The sequence below is a fragment of the Lissotriton helveticus genome, chromosome 5_1 (genome assembly GCF_964261635.1).
Source record: "Lissotriton helveticus chromosome 5_1, aLisHel1.1, whole genome shotgun sequence".
Classification (NCBI taxonomy): domain Eukaryota; kingdom Metazoa; phylum Chordata; class Amphibia; order Caudata; family Salamandridae; genus Lissotriton; species Lissotriton helveticus.
In genome coordinates this window covers 1,598,946,823-1,598,967,312 of record NC_136065.1, presented here as the reverse complement: position 1 = coordinate 1,598,967,312, position 20,490 = coordinate 1,598,946,823, and the positions used below count along the sequence as shown (strand labels likewise).

The window sequence follows — 20,490 nt, the reverse complement described above, 5'->3', positions numbered from 1 at the left end:
GAGCTGTGGTGTGTGCACCTACCTACACTAAATGGTTTCCTACTAGAACCTCTCTAGGAGTAAGTATGGGCAAAATTCGCGGTTCGTGAAATCCGCAAATTTGCGATTTTTTTTGTGTGTTCGCGGGGCTTTTTGCGTGTTCGTGGGGCTTTTTGCGTGTTCGTGGAATTTTTTCAGTGCGTCTACCGCGAGGATACCCATGCGGTCGTACATGGGCTAGTTGCATGCTCGCGTTGTGCAATTGCATGTTCGCGTCCGTTTTTGCGTGCTCGCGGGCAAAAAGTCTTGCGACCAAGCAAAAAAATCCGCAAGCTTGCGAATTGCGAATTGTTTGACAAATTCGCACGATTTGCAGAACACGAATTTGTCAAAAATCCGCAAATTCCGTGAGCGGAATGGATATTACGCCCATGCTTATCTAGGAGTTGTAGTCAGGGTGTGTTAGGCCCTTACCACCTACAACTACTAAGTTCAGTAGAACTTATGTATATCTAAGACTTGATTTATATGTACCTACAGGTACCTTGATATGATCTTTCAAATGATATTACAAGATTATTTGGTAAAACAAATTGCAAGCTCTTATCCCAACCGCTGCACACCAATGTGAGAAGTTAGCCTGGCATATGATGTCCACTAGTTCTAGTGGGCACGTTGTACCAGTCTGATCGACCCTTATTGATGATGGTTGTAAAGTCAACCTTATAGAAAGCTATCCTAGTGGTAGCATGAACCAGCAGTCTTCAGGCTAAGACTTCAGGAGGCGAGTTAAGCAAGTTGTTTTACCATATAAAATTCCTTGAAAGCCAAATTAAAGGACACCACACAAGGTATATATCAAATATATATATATTTAATCTAAACACAACCCCTCTGCACTCTTTATGAAGTCAGAGGTAAAAATACAATACAAGGCACACAGTTAATACACAATAAGTTGCACAGTATACGTTATGCCCTAGGGGACTCCCTAACCATATACTAAGAAAGTGGTATAAGTACCACGTGAGAGTTAGAAAGCAGGCCTAGGGCCTGTAGAATCGCTGGGGCTACACTAAGCAACCAAAGGTTAAGAAGTAGGAGACCCACGGAAGCCGCGTGCAGTGTCTAAACACAGGTGCGGGTTCCTATTGATTTTCTATGGAGTTCGTAAAAGTTACAAAGTTACAAGTTAAGGACACTTCCGGATGGACTAGGACGGAACCCTTTTAGACTTAGATACTATGAGGGCCAATACCCTTGAGACTAACAGAGTACTCGTGTTACCTCACCCACGGAAGCCGGGTGCATAGGTGCCTTTTGATGTCGGGTTTCGTCGTCGTTTTCTATGGAGAGCTGCAAAGAAGTGCTGCAGGCGACCAGAGGAAAAGTGTCCGGGTAGATCCAAGGGTGGATCGGAGAAGTGAAGAACCTGAAAGCAGAGGGGACAGAGTCTGGGTCACTAGCCATTGACCAGGAAAGAACCAGGAAGGAACCAGGCGATGTCGGGTGCTTTAAGGTGAAGATGGTGAGTTTGTCTCTTCAGCCACGAGGTCCAGGAGGTATCGACGATGACCAGGAGCTGGATTTGAGCTGTCCCATGATGGATCTAGATGACTGGAGTGGCAGTACTGGATTGGACCAAACAAGCCTTGGCAACCACAACTCACGCAGGATGTTGAGATTGGCTCTGTTGTAGACCAGCAAGATCTGTGGCACTTCTCCTTTGTAGGGAAGCTGGGGTGAGCCTGGAGCAACCAGGATCGCAAGTCAGATTCAAGATGGCAACTTCAGGGGGCTCACTAGCCAACAGGCTAGGAGCCGGGAAGACGCATCAAGCACAAATGTAAAGGCAGGGCCCACGGGACACTTGTGGCGTGTGGGCACCTGGGCTTCAGGTCAAATGATGCTTGGGGCTGGGGCTTCTTGTAGCCCAATGCACAACATACTGAGGCTTCAGGAAAGGAGTGCAGGTAGCAAAATGCAGGATGTCCATGATGTCCGGTCCCACGTCTCTTGTGTCTGCCATGGGTCTCAGCTTTGCTGTGGATGTGGCTCGGTGTCAGAGAAGTCTGAAAGTCCAGTTCTTGAGTCACAGAGTCTTCGGGTTCCGGCGGCAGCCTTGAAACTGCAGACTGGCAAAGTTGCTGTTGGTGCCTGTTTGGACAGGGTGGTCACTCCTTGACCACAAGGGAGATGTCTTCCGTCTTCTAGTCAGAATAGAATGTCGAAGGTCCAAGAGTTCTGTATCAAAGTTTCATTCCAGGATAATCTAAAGTCCTGGGGACACAGCTCCTATACTTATACTAAGGATGGGGGCTGGATTACCTGACTAGGTCCCTCCTATGGGTGGACCTGAGAAGGGGGTGGTTACACCCCTTTCCATTTGTCCAGTTTCGCACCAGAGCTGGGGCTGGAGTGCCCCAGCAACTGGTTTGACCCAGGCTATGCATGGAGCACCTTGTGTGCCCCAGGCAGTGTCTAGATGCATTCACTGAATGCAGCCCTCCCTGCCCCAATACACAAAACACCTGTCTGGGGAGGTGCTGGCACCTCCCTGGACAGGAAACCTATTATCCAGGCCGCCCTTGCTGGAGTTTCCCCCAGCAACAGGAGGTCAGACTCGTGTCTGTGGCAGCAGCATCCATTTTGTGATGCTGAGGCTCTGTTTAACTTTAACCGGGTAAAGCAGTAACATACATGTCTTTTCCCTCTAGAAGGGTGGAATGCTACCCCCGCCGCCAGAATTGGTGGGGGGGGGGGGTAGTATTCCAAAGTGTTTGACACCTTACATGACATGTTTTGATAAAGCCAAACCAAAGTTAGCATTAACCGCGAGGATTATAATGCACTTAAGAGTATATGGTATGGCTGTATCATAGAACAGCTATAAGGAGATGGTTCCGAAAGCTGCAAAGGGGCTCAGCCCATGCTAGGGCACCCTCTCACATAAAACCAAGCACTCTGCCTCCAGGATTGTCGAGGCCTACTATAGGAGTGGCTTATAGGTGTATATATGTAAAGGTAGATATAGGCATACAATATCTAAGTAAGGAGTGATTACACCACCTTACCCAGGCTGTGTGAACAGACCTGTGGTGTCAGTTTGGAAGGCAAACCAGGGGTGGCATAATACATGCTGCAGCCCTTGGTAGGCCTAGGGTGCACCTATGCCCTGGGTACCTATGGTACACTATACAGGGGCTCACAAGGGTGAACCAGTAACCAATCTGGTATGTACCTAAAGTACATGGTATCTATTTAGAGATAGAACAGCTGGGCTGTGGGTCTGATTAGCAGGCCCATAGCCACATTAAATCGAAAAAACAGAGACTCACAGCAAAAAGTGGGGGTGACCATAGGAAGCAGACCCTACTCTCCTACAGTATACATTTCAAGATAGTTTTGTGATGTTTAGTCCATGATTTCATGGGATGGAAGGCATATTCATTCCCCTACAGAAAGTGTCATATAACTAATTGCATAAGCTACCTATTGACTTAATTCTGTTTTGGTGTGTAAAATGTAATTTATGAGAATTTTGGGAAATATCTCACCCTTAGAGAATAATTCTCTTGAAATATGGGATTTCAAGTCACTGATGTTTATGAACAAGCATAACACCAACATGATTTATGTATTTTTTGGAAGGGTAGTATGTACAAGTACAAGTATTAGTGTCCAGTCAGGCGCAGAATATTGTCAGATAGGGAAAGTAAAAATGAAATCAAGTAGGTCTACTGTCTGTCCTTTTTTAACTTAATTATGTATCCTTCTACAAAGTTGTGCTTATGGTCTAATTACTTTTTTCCTTATTTTATTTATTTATTCATTATGATACTTAGGGGTCGATTCCGATCCGGTAAAAAAACCGTCCGTATGAATCGTATCCGGAGCCCTCTCCGTACGACTCGTACACACGCCGTACGATCCGACGAGTACGATTCGGACCGGGGCATCAGGACGCGATCCGTACGGTCCACATCAGGTAATGACGATTCGTACGGAAAAGCGCACAATCACATACACACCGTACGGTGTGTACCCCCCATGATCGCAGGGGTATGCCCCGTACACCCAGCGTACATGGGGTACAGTGCGTACCCCCCATGATCGCTGGGGTACGCCCCATACACCCAGCATACATGGGGTACGGTGCGATCATGGGGGTTATGCACCATATCCGGAGGGGGCCGTTCCGTACCTGTTTCGGCACGAACTCTGCTTTTACGGCTGTTTTCAGCTCCTGTAACAAAAGGGTCGTACGGTGTGTACCCGACACGTATCGTACTTGCTGGGTGGTATAAACCAGCCGTGAGCCATACAGATCTCGCGTACAGCGGGTTCCAATAGAGACTCGTATGGGGATTCGAGTCGTACGGTCCCTGTACGATTCGTACGGAGTCCAGCTCCTGGTAGAAATTTACTTTGACGTAAGCACGCGGGACTTTGCAGGGTACGAATTGTACGGGAAAAACGCTCCAAACGGCTATTCGGATCGTTTTTTCCCGAATCGGAATCGACCCCTTAATGTTCGTTTTTTTAGGCTTTGCCACTGTGTGTGTTTTTTTGCGCTGTCACCACAAACTGTTGCCGGGCCATTTTTTTCAGGAATCTATTATAGGACTGGGGGCTTCAGATTATGCTTCTCTTTCTTAACTGTCAAATTTTCAGCAGCCAATGAAAATATTCAAACCACACAACAAACGACATTTCCCATGATACCATGTTGTGTAACCACCAATCACAGTCCTTCTTGTGAGCTTCTTGCTGCGCTGCTCACAGCCGAGTTATGTGCTTCATCTTTTCTCCTGTTTTAAGAAGTGATAATTCACTGTATGCCTTGTTGTTTTTCTGAGTGGTTTAAGGTTGTTGGTGCTTATTTACAGAATAAATAGTTATTGCCTGTCACCCACTGTCTGCGCAGCGGGATAGCAATCTTTTCCTCAGAACATTTCTCCAGCGCTCCTTACCCCTAAGAGCACTCTCACCTGTTTGTGTTGCGGCGGTCCGCTGCATCTATATTTTCAACGCAGAGCCTTCCCTCATCAAGCCAGCGGTGCCTATTACATGGAGCCGCATGTAGCCCAGTTGGGCTATGTTTGGGCTCCTTTTTCCTTCCTCGATCTGAGTTTTTGATTGCCGATTACCGCTCACTGCAACTGAAACCAGACAGTGGTGCTTATGCCTGTCTCAGGCTTTAAAACCCAAGTTGGCCTTAGAGCTGGGTGCAAGCTCATACATTGTTGGCTCCGGACGCCTTATTGATCAAGGCTGCAAATATTTAGGCTACAGCTTTGCTGAGGGGTCATATTGTCTGACTTACTTTTTTTAGTGTTTAGTGCACTGAGGGCTGACTCTCTGAATAATACCTCTGGAATAGTCTTGGTTGTCTGTGGAATCTATTGTCAACCTCTCAGGACGGAGGCCTGGGTCACTTTTGGGGAGGAGAAATATGGCTACTATGAGGAGCAGCAAGAACCCTATCTTGAAGTCAAGTTGGTGGATGCCCTTGATGCGTCTGTCCAGCAGTCCGTTAACAGAGCCATAGAGACGGCTGCTCCCCATAGGTTCAATCAAGCTCTGGCAGCTGCTTTAAAACAGATTATGGCACAATTAGAAAGTTTTGTTTAAGCATCATGGGCTCCAACACCCAGAGGTCTCAGGTTCTCTGCAGGGGTCTGATGACAAGCCTAAAAAAGCGAAAACTAAGTTGTACGCATGGCCTCATGCACAGGTGTTGTCTACCATGCCGCATGCCCCATTAGGGGACCACGGTTATTCGGTCCCATCTGCCTCATCCATCGGGCAACACAAGAGCAAAAGGGATACATATATAGACATAGATACTGATTCTTCACACCACACCTTCCAACTAAAATACGGGAAGTCCAAAAAGTTGCCAGGAACCAAGCCTGCTGCTCCCGTGTTGCAGATCAGGAACCATTTTGACTTTAATCCCCAAACCATAGTACACCCTCAATCCTCCGATTAGGCTCCCACCCTGGAGGTTGAAATCTGCATAAAACTCTCCTCAAAAGCTTTGATAAGGAGGCACGCAATCGCTTGCGAGCTGAGTGCCCCAGCCCCGACATTTCTGATAGGGTGGCGGAGACCCCGGATATTGACCCTAACATGTTGGCATTCCTGAAAAAAATTGTCAAAGACCCGAAGAAGGGTATCAACCGTGCATGGTGCGGTTGCCAAGATAAGTTATTGAATATGACAGGGCCCTTAGCAAAAATATTAGAGACGGCTCTAGTGGCCAAGGACACAGGTTCCCAGCTGAATCCAGATATTCTGGCATACTGGACACAATAAGCCATTTTTTTCTTATGAAACGCTAACTGCGCCGTCTCTACGGAAAGGTGCAAATCACTGCTTATGAGGATGGACACCAGCCTGACGAAACTCGCCTCCGTGGATATTTGGGGATAGATTCATCAAGGATGTGTCAAAATATGTGGGGACTTTTATATCCCTTGACAAAGCCCAGTCTAATATCAAGAAGGTTTTCCAAGCAGGCCTTTTTGGCAGGGCTGGGCAAGGCAGGGGCCCCTTGCCAGGTAGCTATTACCACCAATGCCCCCCACGAGGGCCTTGCAGGATACTACCAGAGGTGGAACCAGGCAGAGGTTCTCCTGCCGCTACTTTAATCGAGGAGGTCATAGAGCAGGATTCCAGACTCAGTTCCCTTCAGGTAAGGATACTCATTTCTTACTACACACCTTTAGGGGGTCGGGTCCAATATTTCCTCCCAAGATGGAGAACCATCACTCAGGCTGCATTGATTCTACAGACGATTTCGGGCTTCCAGATAGAGTTCTATCCAACTCCATATCAGGAAAATCCTCCCCATCAGCTTCATTTTTCCCAACAAGACAACTCTTTATAGACGCAGAAACAGAAGACTTGCCTCAGAAAAACGCGGTAGCATACTGCGACTACAGTCCCTTGGTCTTCTGCAGCAATATCTTTCTGGTGCAGAAGAGGGGAGGTAGACACAGATTGTCATGAATTTGAGGGATTTCAATCAGTTAATCATTTACAATCATTTATAGATGGAAGGTATCCATCTGTTTGCAGATTTACTGGGAAAACGGGACTGGACGGTCCGTTTGGACTTAAAAGATGCATACCTTACCATTCCCATTTATCCTACACATCAGCATTTTCTGCAATTCAGGTGGAAGTACAGGTGTCTAGAATATTTGGTCCTTCCTTTCGGACTTTCTTCAGCTCCATGGTGCTTCACTGAACTGGTGAAGCCAGTTGTGGCCCACCTGAAGGAGCAGGGAATACGCCTGATAATTTACTTAGACAACATACATATCATGGCTCAGTCGCTGTCCCTGGCCTCACTTCATTTACAGGTGATGATCTCCCTCCTTCAGGAGTTGGTCTTCATCACCAACAGATCAAAATGAGTTCTCTGCCCCTCCCAATCAATGGCATTTCTGGGGTTTGTGATAGACTCCTAAGTGGCACAACTGAAACTCCCTAAATACAAACTGCGCGATGTGAAAAAGGAAATTCGGTCAACCCTTTCCAAGCAGATGGTATCCTTGCTGTCTATTGCCCACCTGGTTGGACTTCTGGCATCATCGATTCAAGCCATATTTCCAGGGCCCCTTCACTATCGGGCTCTCCAACGCCAGAAGATTTGTCATCTCCAGAAAGGTTTGTCCTACACGGACTAGGTTCCTCTGAGGGACGAAGAGAGAGACGAACTCCGTTGGTGGTTGGGAAACGTAGATGTGGGAAGGAGGCCATCGTTGGATCCCTTCCGGAAATAGTGATAGAATCGTTGTGGGGAGGTATCAAAATGAGGCAGATGGTCTCTTCAGGAATTGTCTTTTCACATAAATTGCCTGGAACTTTTGACGATTGTCCCTTCACATCAATTGCCTGGAACTTTTTGCGGCGTCTTTCGCGATGCGGACACTTTCACCCAAGTCAGTCTCTTTTTGCATCCTCCTTCGGATGGACAACATTTCAGCAGTAAGATACATCAACATACTGGGAGGGCAGGAGGTACCCGTTGGAGGTGATTGCTAAGGATTTCTAGCACTACTGTTTAACCAATCAAATCTCCGGAGTAGCGGAGTACATCCCGGGCCAATCCAACACAGTGGAGGACTGGAACTCCAGACATCTGAAGAATTACAGCAATTGGCAGCTCCATCCATCTCTGTTTCAAATGATCCAGTCAACCTGGTGCCCATGTGTAATAGACAATTTTGCCTCCAGATTGAATCACCAGCTACAGATATGCCTCTAGGGAAAGCCACAGATGCATTTTCGCAGGACTGGTCGGCGATTCTGAATTACGTGTTTCCCCTATTTATCCTTATCCCCAGAGTGGCGGCTCAGATCATCCTTCAATTGGCAGAGATAGTCCTGGTCATGCCTCTGTGGAATTCTCAACCCTGGCTACCGATGCTGTTGGAGCTAGCATGCGATTGCCCACTTCTTCCCTGGTCCCAGACAACGCTCCAGGGCCCTCAGAGGGAATTACACCCGATGATAATGTCAGGGCAATTGTCCCTGATGGCCTGGAGGCTTTCAGGCAAAAGTGGATGCTGCCAGGTATTTCGGAGACAGCTTCCGAAATCATCCAAAAAACCTGAGCAGCTTCTAATTGGAAGCGATGTTCTTCATCCTGGCTAGGCTGGATGGGTTGGTGCCTGGATCGACAGGTGGAGTCCGTGGAGGCTGAGCTACCCCTGATAATACATTTTCTTTCTCTTAAGGCCTCATCCAAACAAACAGAAGGCAATGCTTGCAAAACTCGGGCCAAGGTCTGCCATGACAAAGGTTGTCGGACCATCCGCTCCCTTCCCCGCTCCCTGGACCAACCCTCCAGCATACGTTTACCAACCTCCCCTGCAGAAGGAGAATAGCCCCAAAGCAATTTGCCCATGAACGCAATACCAGCCAATTTACCTGAAATTGTCACACGAGTCAGACCTTTATCCATCAAGTGAAGAATAAACTGCACCTCATCCTCAGAACGTCTCCAACCGGGTACGCGCCAGCAAGCTCCAGACTCTAAAAACTCTTTCCAAGCTAATTCATATGCTGTCCTAGTGGAAACTGCCAGTGAACCTACCACCAACTGTAAGACCCTGTTTCGCCTACAGTCCAAAGATGTTCTGGCATGGGGGTCGGCGTCCTGTCCGCCTCCGAGGCTAGCCCATGGAATCCATCAGCTGTCCAAAAAACAATTGTCAGCCAAATTAGCCATGCTCTTGTGCTTGTCTGCCTGTCGCCGTACTTGGGATGTGAGATTTCTCGGCTTGACAGGTAAAGTATTCACTCTGGAAGCAGTTTCATTTAGTATTTATGGCATAACAAAATCTTTTTCACATTGTATTGACTATAATGTTTTTCTTGCTAATGCAAAGTTATGTGTGGTTCAAAATCTAAAGGTATACGAAGACTGTAGCCGTAATTTACGACTTGTTGGTTGTATGAGACTGTTGATTACTTTGCAAAAACCTTTCAAACCTGTGACGTCTGCCACGATCGCTAGATGGCTGAGGTCAGTTATGGTAGATGCTGGTACTCAAATGTTTGATGCTCCTTCTGTGAGAGGTTCAATGGCCTCTAAATCATACATGCTGAGTTCTACTATTCAAGATATAATGGAATCTGCTGATTGGTCTTCTGAATCTATGTTTAAACAGTTCTATTATAAATAAGGCTCCCTGTATTAAATTTTTACTGTTTTTTACCAATAAATACAGACAGAAAACACTTATTTTCTTGTCTGTAGTTATTTTTAAATGTGGATAAAAACGGAAATTGGGTTGCTATTTGAGTAATTTTAAATACTGTCTGCCATGACTGCCAGACCAATAGCTCTGTGAACTGATAGGTTAGGGGGTTAAAAAAGAAAGGGATTTTAGTAGAGAGGTTTTAACACCAGTAGATATGCACAAGGTTGATACTGAAATGTGCATATTTTCATATAGGTGCATTGATTTATCTTCTGCGGGTGTTCAAAATCACTGAAATCTGGCAGGCATTCAAGCATGAGTGCATATTTATTGGTTGAATAAACGTGGAAATATACTAATTTCAGCTTCATTTTTCCACAAAACCCAAAGTAACATTGATAAATACAGGTTAAATTAGCAAAAAATAAATATGGATAAATACAGACGGAAATGTCAAAAAAATAAACACCATAACACCAGGACCCCTAATTATAAACTGGTGGGCGATGTTACTTCTTTAGTTTTTGATAAAACTACAGAACTGGCATTAAACTGGCATAATCTGAACCTTCCGGTCCTGTAATAGAATAAACAAGCATTGAAAATGCAATAGTTTGCGCCTTTGATTAAGTTAAAGCCATTTGCTTTGCTAATGGTATTGTATAGCAATGAAAAGCAAGACCTATTGCATTTTTAATGCGTGTTTAGGACTTGTGCCCTGGGTGAGAGAGAGGTAATTTAATTTTCTGGCTACTCCTGTGGAAAAGCTCATACTGTTGAAAATGTGTCCCCACTAGACCCACCATCAAAATGTGCCCCACACCATAGGTCGTGGCTCCCACGCTAAAACACTAGCACCTCCCAGCTGCAAAAATATTCCCTTTGCCGATGGCATGCAGTTCTACAGCACGGGGGCCATGCTAGCAGGCATCCTACGAGAAAACCTGCAACTGCATTTACAACATGAAAATTGGAGCGCTCAAAGGCGAGGTGATTTGGGCCTATTACCACCAGCACTGTTACAGCCAGCACCCGCCGCAGAGGAGCGTAGCGCCTCGAGCACCCCGGGCTATGGGATGGCACAAGCCGCAGCGCTGGTGCCCCTCCCCTAGCTTGACAGCGCCATTACCGTTTCTAGATGCTTGACAGCGCCATTGCTGTTTCTAGACACTTGACAGCGCCATTGCTGTTTCTAGACGCTTGACAGCGCCATTGCTGTTTCTAGACGCTTGACAGCGCCATTGCTGTTTCCAGGCGCTTGACAGCACCATTACTGTTTCTAGACGCTTGACAGTGCCATTGCTGTTTCTAGGCGCTTGACAGCGCCATTGCTATTTCCAGTGGCTTGACAGCAGCAGCAATAGTTTAGCACACTAAATTACACTGTATCTTTAATACGTTTTTGACTTGTAAGTCTAATGTGGTCAAAATAATTTTTATGATGTTCGAGTCAACAGCTCCAAGGCGGTGCAGTCTTAGACACCGTGGCACCCCAGCGCCAGTGAAAACGGGGAGAGTCAACACAGGGATGGCCTGTCAGTAACAGAGCGGCTCTACGGGAGAGACACTGGAATAAGTCTGACAGGTCGGGGTTAAGGAAAGATGCGAGGGCTCGGATGGAGTGCGCACTAGGGCTGACAACACTATACACAGCCGGGTACACAATGTCTTTTGTCAGCTTAAATTCGCTAGTTTATGGGAAAAAAGGCCCAGTTTGTAGTTTTTCTTTGGAAAAAAGGCAACTGCCTACCTCTGAATGCGCTGTTGCTGGGGGGCCTGGAATTAACAAATTGATGCACCAGGGCCCAGCACTGAAAATGAGAGTCGATGGAACTGGGGGGCTGTGTATTATTGTTTGACAGCACACAGTTGCCCTGGAAGAAGGGGTGCTGCAGCCCACTCATAAATCCTTTTAGTTCAGATAGAGAATTTTCAATGGACATCCCTTTATTTATTAGTCCTGAGGCATTTACTGTGTGCTGAAGTTCAAAGCGCCTCATGACAGGCACCTTTGGATGCTGCTAATTCTTGTCTTCTATTCGGGTGCCAGCCAATGGAAATGATGGGCGGGGCTTAAAGCCCTCTTCTAAAAGTCCTTGTTAACAATAAGTCTCGCGAGGCGAGCAGTGCATGCGCTGCCACACCACGCGAGACCTAAAAATGTGCTAGCATTCGAGCCAAGAATTTTCAATTCTATTAAGGACACGGAGGCAAAGATTATACCGCCCATTTGTCATTATCATAACTATTATAATATGTTTCCTGCCCTTATATACTGGGAGTTTTTTTTCCACTGACATTACAGGTCCCTTTTTTCCTTCAGGTGCAGAACAAAAAAGAGAGTGATCCTTTTCAAGTCCTTGGTCAAGGTTGATACTTTGTGTCCTGGTTCACGTTTGAACTATTGTTCACATCGAGGATGGCCGCTGAGAGGGCTGTCGACGCTGGTATTATTACAGCGACCCCTTACCCTTGACCCTTCCTCGCAGGTCGCTCCCCACGCCGCACAGCACCTGTGTGTCCGTGCCCTTGAGCCCCAGCTGCCGCTGCTGACAAGAGTTCGAGGTCCTCCTCCACCCACAGGCTACCACCTGCGCCTCATCCTTGGTGGCCAGTGGTAGACCGTAGGTATTGTTGTTGTAGTGTTTCTCTAGTTTGTCTCTGTTGCCTTACATTGTATTGTATTGCTATTGCCTTACATTATATTGTAATGCTTCTCTGGTTTGTGCTGTTTTATTTCCCCTTTTGCCCTCTGTACCCTTTGCCCGTTTTCCTGCCGCTGCATCCCCTGCGGCCCCGCCCCCTGGTTCGCACATTCGTTCGCTCTCACCTCCCAGCTGCTCCTCCCTCCCACCTCCCCTTCTTATGGCAGACGTGCGCAGCGGGTGCACCGTTGGCGCGCCAAAGGCGCACCAATGGCAAGACCTTCTGCGCCCATCCGCACCTCGACTGTGCCCAGCGCTAGAACACCTGGCCCCCGCGAATGGCACGATGCACGTCTCCGCTACGATGCCAGCACCCTCCACGCACTCAACACCGGACGATCCCACACCTGCTTCCTAGCCACCCCGAAGCGCACCCAAGAACCCTTCTCCTACCGGAGCTGCAGCTTCACCAGCCTCTGAGCTACCAAACCGCCCACCGAGAAAGGACGCAACCACCTCAGATGCATTTTACTCAACACCCGCTCTGCCAGGAAACACTCCCATCAAACTCTGGGACCTACTCAACTCCACCTCCCCAGACGTCGCCTTCCTGATGGAGAGCTGGATGAACCCCCCCTCTGCACCCAACTTCACCATAGCCATCCCTGATGGCTACAAGATCACCCACAGGGACCGCACCAACGGAACAGGAGGAGGAATCGTTATCGTCCACAGGAACACCCTCAGAGTCTCGACCAGCACAAACGACACCCTCAGCACCGCCAAACACCTGCACTTCCAGATCCACACTGATCCCAACACCACCCTCAGTGCAACCCTCATTTACAGACCCCCCGGACCACGGCCACAGTTCAGCGACACCATTGCCGACTTCGTCAGTACGTACGCCCTCGCCTCCAAAGACTACATCGTCCTGGGGGACCTGAACTTCCACCTCGAGAACAACAACGACACCAACTCCATCACCTTGATTGACAACCTCGGACTCAGACAGCTCGTCGCAACACCAACCCACTCTGCCGGCCACACGCTTGACCCCATCTTCCCCACAAGCTCCCATGTCTCCTTCAGCCACACCACCGAACTCCACTGGACCGACCATCGCTGCATGCACTTTACCTTCCGGTAACCCACCATGCACCACCGCACTCAACAGATCCCTCGCCGATGCTGGAGCAAAGTCACAGAAGACCAGCTAAACACCACCATCGCCCGAAGCCCACCCGTCGACCCCACCGACCCCGACAGCGCCACCCGCAACCTCAGACAGTGGATCGACGAATGCGCCAACACCCTCGCCCCGCTCAAGAAACCCTCCAACAGACACACCAACAAGAAAACTAGTTGGTTCACCGCGGACCTCCAGGCCTCCAAGCAAACCTGATGAAAACTAGAGAAGAAATGGCACCGCGAACAGACACCAGACAGCTACGCAGCCCACAAAATCGCCATCCGCAGACACCATCACCTCATCAGAACTGCCAAAAGAACCTCCTTCAAAGACCGCCTAGACAACAACGCACACAACAGCAAAGAGCTCTACAACATCGTGAAGGAGCTCTCCAACCCCACCTCCAACACCAACGACATCCCACCTTCGCAAGACCTGTGCGACGCCCTCGCCACCTTCTTCCATCGCAAGATCGCAGACATCCACGACAGCTTCAGCACCCTGACCGCCCCGACAATCACCAAGACCTCCTACCACACGGCCACCATCCTCACCGACCCCCTGCTCACCTGGACCAACATAAACGACGACACCATCAAAATCATGAACACCATCGACTCTGGCTCTCATTCAGACCCATGCTCCCACACCATCTTCAACAAAGCCAGCACCACCATTGCACCCCATTTCCGCTAGGCCATCAACATCTCCTTCGAGACGGTGACCTTCCCGGAAAGCTGGAAGCACGCCAAGATCAACGCATTACTCCAAAAACCCAAGGCTGATCCCAAGGACCTCAAGAACTTCCGACCCATCTCCCTGCTCCCGTTCCCGGCGAAGGTAATCGAGAAGACAGTCAACAGACAACTGACCCGCTACTTCGAGGAGAACAGCATCCTGTATCCGTCCCAGTCCAGGTGCCGCAGCAACCAGAGCACCGAAACTGTCCTCATCGATGCCACAGATGACATCGGGATCCTACTGGACAACGGCGAAACCGCGGCCCTCATCCTCCTGGACTTGTCAGCCGCCTTCGACACTGTCTGCCACTGCACCCTACCACACGCCTCCACAACGCAGGGATACAAGACAAAGCACTGGGCAACCTCCTTCCTCTCCGGCAGAACCCAGAGCGCCCACCTCCCCCTTTTTGATCCGAAGCCGCCGAGATCATCTGAGGCATACCCCAAGGCCCAAGGATCATCCCTCAGCCCGACATTGTTCAACATCTACATGGCACCACTCGCTCACGTCGCCCGACTGCACGACCTCAACATCATCTCCTACGCTGACACCCAGCTGATCCTCTCCCTCACCAAGGATCCCCTCACCACCAAAACCAACCTTCACGAAGGAATGAAAGCCGTCGCCGAGTGGATGATGAACAACTGTCTGAAGCTGAACTCAAAACACACAAGATGATGGACGGAATGTTGCACAATGGCAAAACATTCACCCCCAGTCACAGATCTGGGTTTAATCCATCGTTATTTTACTCACCAAGCCACCCCAGTTCAGACATGGCCATATGCAGATCAGTCTTGACCCTGTGCATCATGGGAACAGTCCAGCCCGAACTGCCAAGCCATGTCTTCCCTGGACCAGAATCAAGCATCCTAGGATCGGTTTCCGGCTATCAGCCATCTTCAGCCAGGATAGCTTGACTCCAGTGGCTTAGTGAGCACGGGACCCACGTCTGGGCAAACCCTTCCCACATAGGGTGAACAGCAAAACACACAAGATGATGGACAAAATGTTGGAAAATGTCAAAATATTCATCCCCAGTCACAGGTCTGGGTTTAATCCATTGTTATTTTGCTCCCCAAGCCACCCCAGTTCAGACATGGCCATATGCAAATCAGTCTTGACCCTGTGCCTCATGGGAACAGTCCAGCCCGAACTGACAAGCCATGCCCCCCTGGACCGGAATCAAGCATCCTAGGACCGGTTTCTGGCTATCAGCCGCACGGGACCCACGTCTGGGCAAACCCTTCCCACATAGGGTGAACAGCAAAACACACAAGATGATGGACGGAATGTTGCACAACGGCAAAACATTCACCCCCCAGTCACAGATCTGGGTTTAATCCATCGTTATTTTGATCACCAAGCCACCCCAGTTCAGACATGGCCATATGCAAATCAGTCTTGACCCTGTGCCTCATGGGAACAATCCAGCCCGAACTGCCAAGCCATGTCTTCCCTGGACCGTAATCAAGCATCCTAGGACCGGTTTCTGGCTATCAGCCGTCTTCAGCTAGGATAGCTTGACTCCAGTGGCTTAGTGGGACCTACGTCTGGGCAAACCCTTCCCACATAGGGTGAACAGCAAAACACACAAGATGTTGGACGGAATGTTGCACAATGGCAAAACATTCACCCCCAGTCACAGATCGGGGTTTAATCCATTGTTATTTTACTCACCAAGCTACCCCAGTTCAGACATGGCTATATGCAAACCAGTCTTGACCCTGTGCCTCATGGGAACAGTCCAGCCCGAACTGCCAAGCCATGTCTTCCCTAGACCAGAATCAAGCATCCTAGGACCGGTTTCTGGCTATCAGCCGTCTTCAGCCAGGATAGCTTGACTCCAGTGAGCAAAATAACGATGGATTAAACCCAGATCTGTGACTGGGGGTGAATGTTTTGCCATTGTGCAACATTCCGTCCATCATCTTGTGTGTTTTGCTGTTCACCCTATGTGGGAGGGATCCTCGACATCCCTCGCCGCAGCCACATCACACCCCCCCTGAAAGACCTGCACTGGCTACCTATCAACGTGAGGATCACCTTCGAGCTCCACACCCACGCTCACAAAGCGCTCCACAACAATGGACCGGCATACCTCAACAGATGTCTCACCTTCTACACCTCGCTCCGCCGACCTCGCAACCGTCGCCCGCATCCGAAGAGCGACCACCGGTGTCAGATCGTTCTCCCACCTCGTCGCCAAAACCTAGAACACCCTCCCCATCCTCCTACGGCAAACCCAGGACCTACTTACCTTCAGGAGGCTACTCAAGACCTAGCTACTCGAGCAGTAACAGCACCCCCAACCCCCAACGCCTTGAGACCCTCACGGGTGAGCAGTGCGCCTTACAAATGTTATGATTGATTGATTGTTTGCTGCAAAGAAGGAGGCTTGCGAGATGTGGTTAATGTTACTTGTATGAACAGAAGAACTGTGATTGGTGGTTACACAACATGGTGTCATGGGAAATGTAGTATGTTTTGGTTTTTGAATGTTTTTATTGACTGCTGAAAATTTGACCGTAAAGAAGCATAATCTTCACCTCTGTGTCATTAATAGAATTGAAAATTAATTGTGCAAATGCTAGCAAATTTTGTATTCATTTCCAGAATGAATGTATTCATATGGTCTCAAAACTAATTCAGAATCTTCGCCTCGCAATTTTTCTTAGGCTAAACTATTTGGCAAGTGTAGGATTTCGAGTGGAACTGCGTTCAACCTCGTCCATTTCGCTGTTGAATGAAAACATTTAGGCAGCATAGGCGAGAAGAAACAAGAGTACTGGCCATTCCACATATCTGCAGTGTGTGACAGCGACCACAGGGTGGTGCCAATTCATCAGAAACACACAGGCTATAGATGAGGTCCAATTTCCAGCAGCTAGATAGAGCTGAATTCGTTTAATGGTTCCAGCAATTTTTTGACAATGTTGAAATCAATTATGCAACAGGAAGTCAGTAATGTCTTACTTACCGGTCATTTTATTATCCTTATTAGCCCTAAAATGTCACACATAGGCATTCTGAAAAGTTGGCAGCTATGTAATCCTACCAGGTTTAACCAAGATGTTACACATGCACAATGTATCACTCTGTTATCCTGTAGTGGCTCTTGGTGTCAGTCCCTCCTCAATTGGTCGACCTCTTAGGCCCCACCCCACCCAATTAAGTTCGATTCGAGTTGCGACCCTGCAGGCCACATGTAGTAGAGACGTGAAGTGGAAAGAGAGGAGGAATAGGCTGAAGAAGGATCAACGGAAATTGAAAGGCTAATGGTTGGGGCAAGGGGGCTGAAAATCGAGCAATTTGGAGTGCCAATTGTTTTTTTTTTTGTGCCTTTTCCATGTTGAAAATACCTTCAGTAGCAAATACGAGAGTTAGGACACGGTGACCGTTCAGGACTACAAAGAAATAGTACAACAGCAGTGTATTGTTACTCTATTGTGAAGACCCGAAGGGCCATCACTCGGAGAGACTTAGAAAAACAGAAGTACGACAAGAAATACGACGCATTTTCCCACTCAAAGATGGCGCTAGGCCTCGGTCCTTTGCGGATGACAGATGACGTTTCGCACAGAATTGTGGGTTGAATAGGAACTGTGTGCAGTCAGCTGATACAGGGTCAGGCGGAGAAGTGGTGTTGAGAGCATGGAATCCGCTCTGGAGCAGCATCTGGAGGAGACGTGAGGACGGGGCAGGGGGAGGCATGAACATGCAGGGGCATGGTAGCAGCGTCTGGTTGAAATAGGGGGTGAGGCGTGATGGAAGCGTTTAGGAAACTCGAGAGGGTAACTTAAAGGAAATGAGGTGCAGGACTACGTGTGAGACTGAGAACAAGTGGGAAGGCATTAGGGCAATTAAGTTAGCGGATTATGGGTAGGGCGCAGTGCACGAACAGCAGAAATGACCGCACCATGCAGGCAGCTCTAGTAGATGTGCTGTGGAAGGAGGCGGCTGAAGAGGTATCTACGGAAATTGAGTTAAGGGGTGGGGCACGGGATAAGGGAAAGTAAGTATGTTCAAAACCAGTTGATATTTATTTTCCGTATTGAAAATGAAGTGTGTAATACATGGAAAAAAATCATATTTGGGTGACCTTAGAGTTAAGATGCTTAGCTCTTCACACAGAGGGAAACTTGTACTGCTATAGCAGTTGTGTTTGTTCAGTCGAGTGGGTGCTGGCGGTAGGCAGGTTATGAGATGAAGCAGCTGGGATGTAGTGCTGGGACCAGCTGGATTCTGTTTACAGCAGCTGTTCTAGAACCTGTTCTTCTCCACCCTAAGTGAATCTGTTAGACTGTGTTCAGAATGCTGTGTTCTAACAATGTCTATGCCCAGACGTGGGTCCCGTGCTCGCTACACCACTGGAGTCAAGCTATCCTGGCTGATGATCAGAAACCGGTCCTAGGATGCTTGATTCCGGTCCAGGAAAGACATTGCTTGGCCGTTCGGGCTGGACTGTTCCCATGAGGCACAGGGTCAAGACTGATTTGCATATGGCCATGTCTGAACTGGGGTGGCGTGGTGAGCAAAATAACGATGGATTAAACCCAGACCTGTGACTGGGGGTGAATGTTTTGCCAATGTGCAACATTCCGTCCATCACCTTGTGTGTTTTGGTGTTCTAACAATGTAACGCATGGAGGGACTCTCACACATTCAGTTCCTTCGCCATGTAGTTAGGGTGACCGGATGTTTAAAACCAAAAAGCGGGGCATTTCGCAAAAATAGGAGGGCTACAACTTTACATCAGGCACAGAAGGACAGAGCGCATCAACAGCGTACACATTCCAACATTTTAGAAGAGGAAAGTGGGAGATTTTGAAAAAATAGTCTGGGGAAAGCATTTCTCCAATTGACTTCTATTGAAGGAGGAGCAATTTCAGACTGGAGCAACCAAATAACTCCCATTTTGGGAGTTTCCTGCCTGAATTGGGTCTATTGGCATGTCTGACATTAAAACACAGACAAGGCTTTTGGGAAATAAATGTAATATAATGGTTAAACCTTATTTCATATCTGGTATTTAAAATGCTCTTCGACAACGGCTGCTAACTAGTTCAGCTTTGGAACACATAAAAACATGCCTCCCACTGTTTGAGTCAACCCTCTCTGAAAACTAGGACATGTTCCAAATTTGGTGAAAAACCATGCTTATCTTTCCACAATGCTAGTGGTAAATCGCTCACTTCTTGGAAATCCCTAATTTAATTTGTATGGGTTCTCAGAACTCCTTGAAGTGGTTTGAGGTACAAGTGATAAACTGAGGTTTAAAAGTAATTTTGAGGCAAGCTCTGTGTAAAAGTAGGAATATGTACATTGTGATAATGTTAAGTGGTTCTGTGTGTATAAGTACGCCAAAACCCATTTATATAAGACACATTACAAGTGAATGCTTTCAACACTTATTACTTAGATTTTATTAATACCCAATGGATCACATTTTATCTCACTTAACAAACAATTGTGTTTAAATCCTGCAAGGATTCAAAAAGTATGCTTGTAGTTTCCATGTAAATCATCTAGGTGGTTGCCGAACTTACTGAACTATTTCATATGATCATAATTAGTGGCATGCAGGTTAAATAACGATCTCGGAACTGAGGTATTAACCCATTGAGCCATCTTATACCAAATAGACATGTGTGACTATAATGATATGTTTTGTGAGTTTGGTAGGGTAGAGAGCTTAAGCATTCTTGGGTCTCAGGGCATCAATTGTATTAAGTAAGGTTGTTTACCACTGATGTCCCAGGCTTCTCATACTGTTGTCAACCCAAATTGAAAAACCAAGCATATGCCTTCGATGCTTGATTCTTGAGGAGGGTAGACCAGAGCAGTCCAAGGCTTATTCAGGAAGTTGATGTGGGTTGATAACTCAGCATTCCAAAGCACATATACTAATCACTCAATAAATCATTGGATAAGCAATGTCTTTTCGTTCAAAACCGAAATGTACTTTAATGAACACAAAGATAAATGCAAAAAATATCATTACAAATATGTATATATTGTTGGCAAAACAGATGGATGGTGCCAGGATGCTAAGTGTTTTTGGCGGAGACTAGGGTGCTAAAGGAGCATGGCTGGATGTGAGGTATTTATCAAATTATTTGAGTGAGGGAGAATGCCTGAAGCAGCTGATTGTGGTTTATATTATATTTTTTAGGTAGGAGAGGATGGAGGGGGTTAGGCCATGTTT

The 20,490-nt window shown here is 47.6% G+C and overlaps 1 protein-coding gene across 2 annotated transcripts in view; it reads left to right on the top strand.

Annotated features, from left to right (window-relative positions):
- The first annotated feature begins 17,838 nt into the window (after window positions 1–17,838).
- Window positions 17,839–20,490, top strand: part of LAMTOR5 (late endosomal/lysosomal adaptor, MAPK and MTOR activator 5) — a 56,794-nt gene continuing 54,142 nt past the window's right edge. The window contains exon 1 of one of the 2 annotated variants that reach the window (XM_078644797.1): window positions 17,839–17,971. In XM_078644797.1, the coding sequence (XP_078500923.1) occupies window positions 17,937–17,971 (35 nt within the window). In that variant the 5' untranslated portion in view covers window positions 17,839–17,936. Of the gene's footprint in view, window positions 17,972–18,117; window positions 18,251–20,490 lie in introns of those variants that run through there. The other variant, XM_078644798.1, reaches the window with a different exon arrangement.